The 14017-nt window shown below is 41.0% G+C and overlaps 1 protein-coding gene across 6 annotated transcripts in view; it reads left to right on the top strand.

Moving 5' to 3' along the window:
• The window catches only part of PLCL2 (phospholipase C like 2), a 189921-nt gene that overhangs the window by 103977 nt on the left and 71927 nt on the right, over positions 1 to 14017 (top strand). For 2 of the 6 annotated variants that reach the window (XM_047098726.1, XM_047098728.1), the window contains exon 2: positions 11021 to 13507. In XM_047098726.1, coding sequence (XP_046954682.1) covers positions 11021 to 13507 — 2487 coding nt within the window. The remainder of the gene's footprint in view (positions 1 to 11020; positions 13508 to 14017) is intronic. The other 4 variants (XM_047098730.1, XM_047098729.1, XM_047098732.1 and 1 more) reach the window with 4 other exon arrangements.

The raw sequence follows: 14017 nt of genomic DNA, 5'->3' as shown, positions 1-14017 counted from the left end.
GAGGGCACCTTTTGGGATGAGCACTGGGTGTTGTATGGAAACCAGTTTGACAATAAATTTCATATTAAAGAAAACATCTACTTCAGGTATTACCCCCCTCCAAAAAAAATAAATAAAAAAAATTTGAAAAGTAAGTGCTTTAAAATTGGTGTGAAAGTCTCTCAACACAGAACAGCCCAATAGCAGATGATTTCACTGGTGAGTTCTGTCTACCAAACATTTAAAGAAGAATTAACATACCCTTCCTTTGCATTTCTTTGGTTTCAGTTGTAACATCTCCTCTTCCATTTTTTATTTTATTTGAGTCCTCTCTCTCTTTAGCTACAGGTCTGTCTATTCTGTTTATCCTTTCAAAAAGCCAACTCCTGGTTTCATTGATCTTTCCCATTGTCTTATTCGTCTCTATTTCATTTATTTCCCCTGTGATCTTTGCTATTCCCTTCCTTTGACCAACTTTTGGCTTAGTTCTTTTTCTGGTTCCTTGAGGGTAAACTTAGGTTGTTTATTTGAGATTTTTCTTGTTTCTTAATGTAGGTATTTATTGCTGTGATTTCCCTCTTAAACTGCTTTCGCCACATCCATATGTTTTGGTATGTTGTGTTTCCATTTTCATTTGTCTCAAGGTATTTTTTTTCATTTCTTCTTTGACCCACTGGTTGTTCAGTAGCATTTTATTGTATCTCCATGTACTTGTGAATTTCCAGTTTTCTTTGTGTGATTGATTTCCAATTTCATACCAGGGTGGTCAGAAAAGATGCTTGATATGATGTCAGTCTTCATAAATTTTTAAGACTTATTTTGTGGCCTAACATGATCTGTCCTGGAGAACATTCCATCTGCCCTTGAGAAGAATGTGTACTCTGTTGCCTTTGGATGGAATGTTGTGTACATATCTGCTAAGTTCATCTGGTCTTACATGTCACTTAAGGCCAGTGTTTCTTTACTGATTTTCTTTCTGGATGATCTATCTATTGAAGAAGGTGGGGGTTTAAGGTCTCCTCCTATTATTGTATTGCTGTGTATTTCTCTGTTTAGGTCTGCTAATATGTGCCTTGTATATTTAGGCGCTCCTATGTCAGATGCATAAATACTTATAAATGTTACATCCTCTTGTTGAGTTGACCCCTTTATCGTTGAGGTTACCAGGTCCTCATAAGGGGTTACTATTCTGACTGCCAGCGTTGATCCAGCCAAGGGCTGGAGAATATAAGACATAGCCCATTTCCTCAAAAAGTTCATTTTCCGCTTGAGGAGATAAGGCTAACCCACATGAAACAATTAGAGAAATGAATAAGACTATAATTAAGTGTTAAATAATAGGGTAGAGACTCTACTGTATGAGTTTGGGGAAGAGACGGCATTGAGGGCTGGGCGAGTGTAGCCGCATGAATGGCTCAGAACTTAAAAGAATATTTTGTAGAAAGTAAGGTTTCCCTTTTATGTGATTCATTATTTTGTTTCTTTTTTTTTCTGATCTAATTGTTCACATACACTAATTTCATATGCAGATAAAACATTGGATTAAAAAAAGCCCCAGGAAGAAGTTTGTTTTTCCTATAAAATAAGATAGGAAATAATAAACAAGATGATTGAGTAGTAAATTGTCCGTGAAGCAGTTTTCCTTTTAAAATTTAATTCTAAAATAATTGTGGAAATACTAACACTTCTGACTGCACCTCCTTCACTGTGGTGGGTGTGGCCCCAAGGCAGAAGCCCTGCCTGCTTACCCGTCTCTGCAAAGCTTTCCTTCCTTCCTTCCTTCCTTCCTTTTTTTTTTTTTTTAAGATTTTATTTTTAAGTAATCTCTACACTCATCCTGGGACTTGAACTCACAACCCCAAGATCAAGTCACATGCTGTACCAACTGAGCCAGCCAGGAAGCCCCTGAAGCTTTCCTTCTGAATCCTGACTACCCCTGGATGTCCATCATCTCCCCTTGATGCCAAGCAATGATAGATTTAAGGATAAGAAGTGAGGAAAATAAATTCTTCCTCCTATGCTATCCTGAAATACCGAAGAACCAGCACAATTTAGGTAGAAAATTGTGATTTGAGGAGTTATGCCTAGAATCAATTGTGTTTGCAGCTAAGATTACATGTTATATGATTCAACTTGCATGGCTTTTAAAATTCAGTATGATTTACCAAACAGTTATTAACAATTAAATTTATGTAACCACATCTTGAAATAGGTCTGTAGTATAGGAAGTCAGCAGGCTTTATAGTGTGCCGAATAAGGAATTACCATATACACAGTTGGGAAACATTGACAGTTTTCACACCAAAGTGGGCCACTTAAGTACCATTATTATAGATCATAAATTAAAATTCATTAAGATCAGTATTTTCACTGGAATGTAAAGTAGCACTTATTTAGTTTATAGGAGCTCCGTGCTCACCATTAAGTTTTTCATTACTGGAGAAAACCAATAGATGTTATTGCAGTTTACATTGGACACAGACGTACATTATGGTTTTGTAAATTTAGTTTGAATAACTATTTCAGTGGCAGTGAATGTGTTTCACCAAAAGGGTATTGTCGTGGGGTGCCTGAGTGGCTCAGTCGGTTGGGCATCTGAGTTTGGCTCAGGTCATGATCTCACGGTTCATGGGTTCAAGCCTGCTTCGGGCTCTGTGCTGACAGCTCAGGGCCTGGAGACTGCTTCGGATTCAGTATCTCCCTCTCTCTGCCCCTCCCTCTCATCTCAAAAATAAATAAAAATTTAAAAAAGAGTATTTTCATGAAAATAATTGTATTCCATTGCAATCCTCTGCTTTCATAATTAAAGACCCTATTCTTTTCAGAGCAGGTGTAACCCATTGCATCAAATGATTTGGAAGCTTTAACCTGACCTTGAAAACTTCATTTTACAGGAATTGGAAATGTGTTTTCTTTGCATGGAGTTATTTTGAACACTGTAGGAAATATTATGGTATGGGAGTATGAGGTAGAAGGAATCACCTGAATAATTCTTACCAGAAAATGCTTTGAGTGAAGTCATTTGATTAGTTTTTAGACAAAAATATTATGGGGATCATTGCTATGAATGTCGTGGTGCAACCTGTTGAAGCTTTATTCTGAGAGGGCACCTGGCTGCCTTTGACAGTTTCCCAGTATGTCTTAGGCATGACATCCACTGGGTCCTACAAGTAGCATTAACTAGTAACCTTAGTTAAAAAAGACCCAGAGGGGAAATGTGCTCATTCTGTTCGTCTGGAATGGGACTAACTTTCAACAAATTCTAAGTGATTAGAGTATTGCAATTGTACATTTATGATAGTGTTTCTCTTTATTTTTATTTCATGAAGAAATAATTTCAGCCTGAAATGTATTTATTGAGCAGCAATAAAGAAGGTACAAACCTTCAGACAGCATTTAGAGCACTTTCCAACTATGAACTCACTTATCCATTATAAGAACCCTATGAGGTAGATACTATAAATAACACATGGGGGACACAGGTATTTTTTTTTAATCTCTATTTTACAAGTGGGAAATGGAGGCATAGAGAATATGCAATACTAGCTCCCATCTTGTGGCTCATAGTATTTCTGTGGGTAACTCGTAAACTAAAAAGTTTATAAACTGTTGGATTATTTTGTTCTACCTTGGAATAAAGAAAACCGTTTCACAGCTATGAATAAGAACTCTATGATTGATTGGCTTTGCTGTTTTTGTTAGTAAAATTCTGTTACTTCTATCCATGAATTATGTAGTTTTCTTTTTTTTTTTTTTCCAACGTTTATTTATTTTTGGGACAGAGAGAGACAGAGCATGAACGGGGGAGGGGCAGAGAGAGAGGGAGACACAGAATCGGAAACAGGCTCCAGGCTCTGAGCCATCAGCCCAGAGCCCGACGCGGGGCTCGAACTCACGGACCGCGAGATCGTGACCTGGCTGAAGTCGGACGCCCAACCGACTGCGCCACCCAGGCGCCCCGAATTATGTAGTTTTCTTTTGCTTTCTTGTCTCTCAGTTTGTCATTTCTCTTTTGGAGAGCCTTAAAATTTCCTTGACAACCCTAAAAAACACATATCCTTTGCCTTTAACATTTAAGGTTGACATTCATTTTTAGAAAATGATCATCTCTTTCTTTGCCTCTGGAAGCTTATGTTAATAAGGGCCATGATGGGGCGCCTGGGTGGCTCAGTCGGCTGAGCGACCGACTTCAGCTCAGGTCATGATCTCGCGGTTTGTGAGTTCAAGCCCTGCGTTGGGCTCTGTGCTGACAGCTCAGAGCCCAGAGCCTGTTTCGGATTCTGTGTCTCCCTCTCTCTGCCCCTCCCCTGCTCGTACTCTGTCTCTCCCTCTTTCTCAAAAATAAATAAACATAAAAAAAATTTTTTTTTTTAAAGTAAGGGCCATGATTCTAAACCTCTTAAGAGGAGGAGGGATGGGTTTGCATATCACTTTCAGAATCCAATCACAGTCTTTTGGGGCCTCTGAAACCCACCTGTGACCCTTCAGAGACCTACCCATAGCTTAAGGACACCTTTGTTGGTGGAAGCACAGGAGAATTTAGGGACTACAGTCCTTTAAAAGGGAATAACTTTCGAAAACTATTCATTACATGGAGTACACTAGCAAGCTGGGTCAAGTAGATGCCCTGTGGTTAGATGTAAGTGGACTACCTGTAATCCATCTGGATCATAATTCTGATGTATATTCCTCTGTATATAACTTAAAAATTTTTTCTTTTTGTATTTGTTTTTCAGCAGCTTGATTGTGACCTGTCTTGGGTAGAGGGTAATGTGTGTGTGTGTGTGTGTGTGTGTGTGTGTGTGTGTGTGTCCTGTAATTTGGATTGAATGCTAGGCATCATGTTTAATAAAGACTGAGGTAAAGAGTACTTATGCTGAGAAATGAACATGCCTCTTCCTCTTCTGGGTCATTAGTGTTGGGGAAGTTAAGCTAATCTAGTCCATAATTGAGCTGGTTTTGTATTTTGAGTTGCCATTGTTACCTTGTTACCTTCAGTGTACCACTGACTTTACATTTCTCCACCAGTGGGCCACCATAACCTTGTGTTGAGGTGGGGGCTAGGGTCCCAGAGGGTTTACTCATTGTTCCTGTTCTGCCCTCAGCTTTCATCTACAAAGTCTGTGTGAGAAAGGGATCTCTCTCCATGTTCTTACCCCTCCTCCATGGTACACTGCCTGTTACTTGGTGCTGGGCTTCTGGGGGAGTCTGGGGGAGTTGTTGGTCCTCCTGGTCTCGTTTCAATATTAGGCAGCCCTCTGCTCCTGTGCATCAGGGCTGGGACCTTGTTAGCATTCCTGCCCTGCTTCCCATAGAAGGGAGTATCTGTGCTGAGTTTGGGCAGGAGACAGTTTTCTGCCCCTCTTCTGGTGGTAGTCAGGTTCTGTTTTTATTGGTGCAGGCTTCTAAGTCCAAGAGGTTCTCCTATCCCGTGGGGAAGTAGAGCTTTGCCTGGCTTTAGAGATAGATGGATTTTGCTTCTACCCTTCCCCCAGTGGACCTAGGAGAAAGACGGCTTGCTGCTCTTCCCTCAGGGGTGTAAAGCATTTGCTTCAATATAGTAAGGTAGTTGGGGAAACAGGCAGTTTTAATTGCCTGTGACCTGGAGAGGGGTTCTCTCTCTTGCTCTCCCCCCCCCCCCATCTTTTTCAGGAGCACCCATGAAGAAGGCTTAAAAATGAGTACAAACTCTCCCTGTGTCTGGGACTCCTGGTTACTCTACACTGATATACTAGCCCACACTTGGCCTTTATGAATTCCTTAAAATTTTAGCGGACCTCTCACAGGCCTCCCTGGTGTCCTCTTCCTCCATGCTCTGTCAAACATGAAACAGTTTCTATGTCTTGTCTCTCCTTGGAAGGGCTTGTCACTCTTCGGAATTCAGTGCCAAACTTGGTTGCTTTGTGACCACAGTTCTCTGATGAATAGAAGAAAACATGATTTTACAGATAGTCTGGCTTTTTCTTGTTATGGTAGGAGTGATGTTCTCTCTTGGCTTTGGCTTTCCACATTTTAAGCTATCAACTTTTTTTTTTTTTATGTTTGTTTTTGAGAGAGAGAGAGAGAGACAGAGTGCGAGTGGGGGAAGGTCAGAGAGAGAGAGAGGGAGACACAGAATCCGAAGCAGGCTCCAGGCTCCGAACTGTCGGCACAGAGCCCAATACGGGGCTCAAACTCATGAACTGCGAGATCATGACCTGAACCAAAGTCGAATGCTAAACCGACTGAGTCACCCAGGTGGCCCTCTAAGCTGTCATCTTAACTTGTACTTAGTCACATGGGTGACCTTCAAGTCACCTATAGGTTCCCAAGCCATAAGCTGATCTGTGCCCTCATAGACTCCTTGCCAAAGTTGGGTCAGGGTGAACTCTTGGTGATACAGTAGAGGGCATCATGGGAGAGGGAACCCGCAAGGAGAAGAATCCATGGGCCAAGCAGCTTTCTGTTATTTGCAGTAAGAGGACTTCCACGTGAGTGGGAAGCCACATCTGACCATACCTAGCTTTTCTTTTATTCCTTTCAATCCATCTGATTGTATAAAATGACCTTCAAAGTGACCGACTTTGCTCTACATCCCTTTTTTTTTTTCTTTTCCTTTTTTGCTCATCTTGGAGAGCACATCAAAGTTTTAACAATGAATGAAAAACCTTGGCAAGGTAACTCTGATGTGCCCAGCGTGACTTATTCCTTCAATTCAGGGTTATTGTTACTGAGCTTAAGAAAGACCAGGCCTTGCTGTGCTCCTTTAAGGGGTCTCAAGTTGTTTCTGGGGGTGTTTTGTTTTCTTTTTTTAAGGATAGACATTTCTTTAACCTGGTGTTTCTTAACTCTCTTTAATCCTAGGCCCCCATCAATCAACATAAAGATCTCAGGTCTTTCTTTAATGTTATTTATAAACGAAATTGAATAACTTGACTCAAACTGGAGGGACAAACGGCTGCTTAGTTTCCACACTGCCTCCCCTTCTTCATTCTGTTATGTCCTGCCCCCATCCCCACACTGACATCACTGCCTTTATGTAGAATTCAGCGTTTCAGGGTGGATGTAGAGGTGGGTTTTTTGGAAGCCGATTTTCCTCCAGACTGAACATTTGTCTTCTGTTCCTTCTCTTGGTGTTAATAAGTGCTGATAGCAGAAATCCACCAATGGGCCAGATTTGCATTCTCTTTGACCACTCAGAAGCTTTAGATGGTGAGGACTTATAAGAGCCAGCTCTTTTTAAAAGTAGTTTGAGGCACCTCCATCTCGGCAGAAACTTGTGTTTTTTCCCTCTGGTGTTAGGTGATGAGTGCATGGAAGTTATATGCATTTTGTTTTCTTTAAGTAAAAAGACTATATATGTAGCACATATGGTTTGATAACTTTTCACTGTTAAATTCAGCTAACCTTAAGAGACAACACAGCAAATAGATTCCAGGTCTGATACTGATGCAATACAGCTGACCCTTGATCAACATGGATTTGAATGTGTGAGTCCCCTCACACATGGACTTTTTGTCAATAAATACAATCTGGTCCTGTAAATGTATTTTCTGTTCCTGACATTTTGCTTAATAACATTTCCTCTGGCTTACTTTGTTGTAAGAATATAGTATGTAATACATATAGCATGTAAAATATGTTTTATTAATCAACCAATTATGTTATGGATAAGGTTCCGGTCAGTAGTAGGCTATGAACAGTTAAGTTTTGGGGGCATCAAAAGTTATACATGGGTTTTTCAACTGTGTGGGGGGTTGGTGCCCCTAACCCTCACGTTGGTCAAGAGTGAACTGTACTTGATCACTGCTGGACTGAAAAGTGAAAGCCAAGTAGAAGTGAGTAGGTGTGAGGTAAAGATTCTGGGACTCGGGCAAGTTGGGGGCCTGGATCTCCTGCCATTGAACCTCAGTTGTCCTCCCCTCCCACACAAGGACTTCTGTCCTTCTCTTTCCTTAGTCTTGGCCAGAGGGGACTGGCCTGCCTTCACATCTTCCGGTTGTTTCCAGCCAGTGATTCTGGTCCACCCGCTGGTGAGGGCAAGCTCACACACCTGTTCTCCTTTTTGGTCTCTGAGCAAGCACATGCCTCTGTCGTGTTTCCTAATAGCTTCATCTGTCAGGGAGGAAGGAGGCTTTGGCGCGCTCTAGAGAGGACAGGATGGTTCTGGGCAACAGCAGATAGAGGGGGAAGAAAAGACAGGACAGTCTCTGGTGAGGGAGGTCCTTGCTGTCATTACATCAGCCTGTGTTTGGGTGACCATCACATTCGTGTGTCTACAGTGGATGATCAGAACTCACCAATCAAAACCTGGCTGGAGGGGCGCCTGGGTGGCGCAGTCGGTTAAGCGTCCGACTTCAGCCAGGTCACGATCTCGCGGTCCGGGAGTTCGAGCCCCGCGTCGGGCTCTGGGCTGATGGCTCAGAGCCTGGAGCCTGTTTCCGATTCTGTGTCTCCCTCTCTCTCTGCCCCTCCCCCGTTCATGCTCTGTCTCTCTCTGTCCCAAAAATAAAAATAAACATTGAAAAAAAAAAAAAAAACCTGGCTGGCTTGTGAAAAGCAAAACAATGTTTTTAAAGCCTCAAGTATGGTGTTTAAGTTCCTGCCTATCCCACAGATGAGGGTGTGTGAGCACAGAAGAATGTTATTAATGTGCTTTGCAATTTGGCCTTTTCGTCTTAATAACAAAACTATGAATTTGAAATGTATCAATCGTAGTAAGTTAGAATCAATATGTTGTAACTGACAGAATAAAAGATTACAATGTTGAGGAAATGCTATATATATTCTTAATGGATAAATGGATAAGCACCTCCATTTATCTTTGTGACTTCTTTTTACTAGTGGCACCTAGAGATATAATTTATAAAGACTATAAAATTCCCTTACTTAATTACTATGTTGTCTTTACTGAAGGTACATGTGTGTTTTTAAAGGTAAAGACAATCCTTATTCTGAAAAATAGGAAATTTATACATTTGTTTCGTGCCCTTATGCATGGCTGATTACAAATTTAATTTCATGCCAACTTGCTTGAATAGATAGAAGGCAGTCTATGCTTTAGGGATCTGGAACAGCTATGATACAATGCATCTTATGGATACAATTGCCACAGTTTTTATGTCTTTTGCACTTTATTGTTCTGAGGATTCAATTGCAAAGAAATACTCTGCCTTGTGGCTTTTATGTTTTATCTTGGCATTTAGATCACAAAAGCCTCTATGGTTCATTTTGAAACTTTGAGGGAAATGATACCCATACGATTTAAAGTTTAAGTTTAATTACCTTCTGCAAATTGCTTTTGGAAGTATAGGTAGTCAAAAAGTAAGAGTGGTTTTAAATTGCAGATGCAGAGAATAGCATAATCACTTTCTAAAATGTAGAGGTTTTACTCAAAATAGATTCTTTCCAGAGCAGGAAAGTTAGAATTGCTTTTGTATAATATTTTTCATGCTCTTTTCTTTATTGCCACGGAAGTTATATTATCTCAATTTCCATGTCTATTCCCTATGTATGAATATAATGACTTACTGAAAATTTATCAAATAGTTCACGTACCTCCTGAAAGACAATAGCATGTTTTAGGTTAAAATTGTGAAAATTGTGAAAGAGGCTTTGAGGTCATTTGAGCATGTAAAAAAAATACTAAAAGTGTCTGTCTGCACAGGGAAAGAACTTAAAATACACACAGAGGTGTGGCATTGACATCTTAAGGTGGGCACCTGTTACACTGTGCGAGAAAGTTAAGGGGTGTGCTGTTGGTGATACAGACTTCTTTAGAAATAGATGCTGCCGAAAGTTTTTCACTTGGTAGTGTTAATAACCTGTTGATATTGGAAGTACCTAGGTGACATTGTCCTAAGCACTAGCCTGGTGCATGCTAGTAGGCTTTAATAAACCCAACTCTAGAATTTAGAAGCACCCTCAGCTATAATCTAGGCCTCCGACGCAGATTCATTACCCCCACAACAGTAAAACCATACCTATCTGAAGTCTTTAGAACCGTGACTAATCTAATAGGAGACTCTGATGAGCCAGGAATCTCTGCTGGGATTTCAGTGTCTACTCACTTAACACACAATTTAGTGGTCACTACTTAGCTCTGTCTGGCCTTTTGGCGTATATAGTTTCCAGAAATGTCTAGACATCTTAGTGTGTACAAGTGGTCAGGAAGTGGTGTTCAAACTTTAGTATGCATCCCCATCACCCAGAGTGTTACCTACGATGCAAATTCCTGGGCACTAACCCTTGGAGATCTGATTCCCTGAGCCTAGGGATCTGCTTTTTAATCAGCAACCCGGGTGGTTGTGAGGCAAGTGGTGTGGTGACAGCCCTTTGAGAAACACGAGTATGGGAGATGTGCACACACGCAGAGCCTGCTTTGTGGGTGTATGACCTGTGCGGTTGTGCAGGCCCCACACTCAGAAGGGTCCTGCACTTTGGCTTAATGCTCTTCTGTCACCTTAAAATTCTTAACGATTTTGGACAAGGAGTCCTGCATTTTCATTTTTCCCTGAGCTCTGAAAATTATGTAGCCAGCTCTCTGTACAGGATTTCATTGTGTATTATTGAAATTGTGTTTTTTGACACCCACGGACTGCAATTATTCAATAATGACCTTTTTTTTACTTGTTTATATTAGGCTGTAAACTCCAGGGCCCCTTCTCAGCTCTGTAAGTGATTGAGTATCATTTATCACAGAACATTCAATAGGAAATCTTAACAGAATGATTTTCTTGAAGAAATTTAATTTTTTTAATGTTTATTTATTTAGAGAGAGACAGAGAGTGAGAGCATGCGTGTGTGTCGGGGAAGGGGCGGGGGGGAAGGGACAGAGAGAGAGTAGAGAGAGAAGCCTAAGCAGGCTCAGTGCTATCAGCACAGAGCCCAGCACAGGGCTCAGTCTCATGAACCATGAGCTCATGCCCGGAGCCAAGATCAGGAGTTGGACACTTAACCAGCTGAGCCACCCAGGACCCCTAAAAAATTTAATTTTTATTCCTAGTCTTGAACATAGATGCCTGTGTTTATGTTATTCTTATACACTATTTTTTTCTCCCAGGATGGTACAAAACAGAAAAGAGAACGGAAGAAGACAGTCTCGTTTAGTAGCATGCCAACAGAGAAGAAGATCAGCAGTGCAAGTGATTGCATCAATTCGATGGTTGAGGGTTCAGAACTCAAAAAGGTTCGCTCCAACTCCAGGATTTACCACAGGTATTTTTTACTGGATGCCGACATGCAGAGCCTGAGGTGGGAGCCATCTAAGAAGGATTCTGAGAAGGCCAAGATTGACATTAAATCCATTAAGGAAGTGAGGACGGGAAAAAATACAGACATATTCCGCAGCAATGGCATTTCTGACCAGATATCTGAAGACTGCGCATTTTCAGTCATATACGGAGAGAATTATGAGTCACTTGATTTGGTTGCCAACTCTGCAGATGTTGCGAACATCTGGGTTACGGGACTGCGGTACCTAATTTCTTATGGAAAACATACACTTGATATGTTAGAAAGTAGCCAAGACAACATGAGGACTTCTTGGGTTTCACACATGTTTAGTGAAATTGATGTAGAAGACCTTGGACATATAACTCTGTGTAATGCTGTGCAGTGCATCAGAAACCTCAATCCCGGTTTAAAAACTAGCAAAATTGAGCTCAAGTTCAAAGAATTGCACAAATCCAAGGACAAAGCTGGTACTGAAGTCACAAAGGAAGAATTTGTTGAGGTTTTCCATGAGCTTTGTACCAGACCTGAAATTTATTTCCTTTTAGTTCAGTTTTCAAGCAATAAAGAATTTCTTGATACCAAGGACCTTATGATGTTTCTTGAGGCAGAGCAGGGTGTGGCACATATAAATGAGGAAATTAGCCTTGAGATTATTCACAAATATGAGCCATCCAAAGAAGGTAAGGAAAAGGGCTGGCTTTCCATAGATGGGTTCACTAACTACCTTATGTCACCTGACTGTTATATATTTGATCCGGAACATAAGAAGGTCTGTCAAGATATGAAGCAACCTTTGTCTCATTACTTTATAAACTCATCTCATAATACATACTTAATAGAGGATCAGTTCCGAGGTCCCTCTGATATCACGGGATACATCCGAGCTCTTAAAATGGGTTGCCGGAGTGTTGAGTTAGATGTATGGGACGGGCCAGATAACGAACCTGTAATTTACACGGGCCACACCATGACCTCTCAGATAGTCTTCCGCAGTGTCATTGATATTATTAACAAGTATGCATTCTTTGCTTCAGAGTATCCTCTTATCTTATGTTTAGAAAATCACTGTTCTATTAAACAGCAGAAGGTAATGGTTCAGCACATGAAGAAAATTTTAGGAGACAAGCTCTATACAACATCACCCAATGTGGAGGAATCTTATCTGCCATCCCCAGATGTCCTGAAGGGGAGGATACTAATTAAAGCCAAGAAGCTGTCCTCAAATTGCTCAGGCGTAGAAGGGGATGTTACTGATGAAGATGAGGGAGCAGAAATGTCTCAGAGGATGGGAAAGGAGAACGTGGAGCAGCCCAACAATGTGCCTGTGAAGCGATTTCAGCTATGTAAAGAACTGTCCGAACTGGTGAGCATCTGCAAGTCGGTTCAGTTCAAAGAATTTCAGGTGTCATTTCAGGTTCAGAAGTACTGGGAAGTGTGTTCATTTAACGAAGTGCTTGCCAGCAAATATGCCAATGAGAATCCAGGGGACTTTGTAAATTACAACAAACGTTTCCTTGCTAGGGTTTTCCCCAGCCCCATGAGAATTGACTCCAGTAACATGAACCCTCAAGACTTTTGGAAGTGTGGTTGTCAGATCGTAGCCATGAACTTTCAGACCCCAGGCCTGATGATGGACCTGAATATTGGCTGGTTCAGGCAGAATGGGAACTGCGGCTATGTCCTTCGGCCGGCCATCATGAGGGAGGAAGTGTCTTTCTTCAGTGCCAACACAAAGGACTCCGTCCCTGGGGTTTCACCTCAGCTTCTTCACATTAAAATCATTAGCGGGCAGAACTTTCCCAAGCCCAAAGGATCAGGTGCCAAAGGTGATGTAGTGGATCCTTACGTCTATGTTGAAATTCACGGAATCCCTGCCGACTGTGCGGAACAAAGGACAAAAACAGTGCACCAGAATGGGGATGCTCCCATTTTTGATGAAAGCTTTGAATTTCAAATCAACCTTCCTGAACTGGCCATGGTGCGCTTTGTTGTACTAGATGATGACTACATTGGGGATGAGTTCATTGGTCAGTACACAATCCCCTTTGAATGTTTACAGACAGGCTACCGCCATGTCCCCTTGCAGTCACTGACTGGAGAGGTCCTAGCACACGCTTCTTTGTTTGTCCACGTGGCCATTACTAACCGAAGAGGAGGAGGGAAACCACATAAAAGGGGCCTTTCTGTGAGAAAAGGGAAGAAATCCAGGGAATATGCATCTTTAAGAACATTGTGGATTAAAACTGTAGATGAGGTGTTCAAGAATGCCCAGCCCCCTATACGGGATGCCACAGATCTGAGAGAGAACATGCAGGTATGTTCTTGTGGTTAAGTATTTACTCAACAGCTTTTCTTCACAGTGAAGGCTTTGGAAGGGTTTGTTTTTATAATACTGTGTTTGATTTTAAATAATTTGTAAATTCTAATTCGTTATTAGACCATTTACCACTAGTCTCATTTTTTTTATCATTTAAGTTTCCAAAACTGTAGTTGGTATTGAAAATATTGATAATGTATTAGAATCAATTTTTATTGAAATGAAATGAAAGGAAATGAAATGTTATTAATATTAAAATAAATTTTCTGTCTCACATAACCATATCCTAGTCCTTGTTAATCCTAGTCCTTGTCTGCTTAACGGATCCCTATTTTTTTTTCTAAGAATGTACATGCGAATCTCTGGTTTTTCTGAATAAATAATCTTTATTATCTTTAGCTGGAGCACACTTTGAGGACTTATCAAAATAAAAGGGACAGGTTCCAGTCCTTTCTTCTGGAGCTACAGTACTAGGAAAATAGCAAGCCCTTAAGTGAGCCATTGCAT

The sequence above is a fragment of the Lynx rufus genome, unplaced genomic scaffold (genome assembly GCF_022079265.1).
Source record: "Lynx rufus isolate CCGP_SWC_20201006 ecotype Redwood Valley unplaced genomic scaffold, mLynRuf1.p SCAF_5, whole genome shotgun sequence".
Lineage (NCBI taxonomy): Eukaryota > Metazoa > Chordata > Mammalia > Carnivora > Felidae > Lynx > Lynx rufus.
The sequence above is the reverse complement of the archived record's forward strand: the minus strand, read 5'-3'. Positions and strand labels throughout refer to the sequence as shown.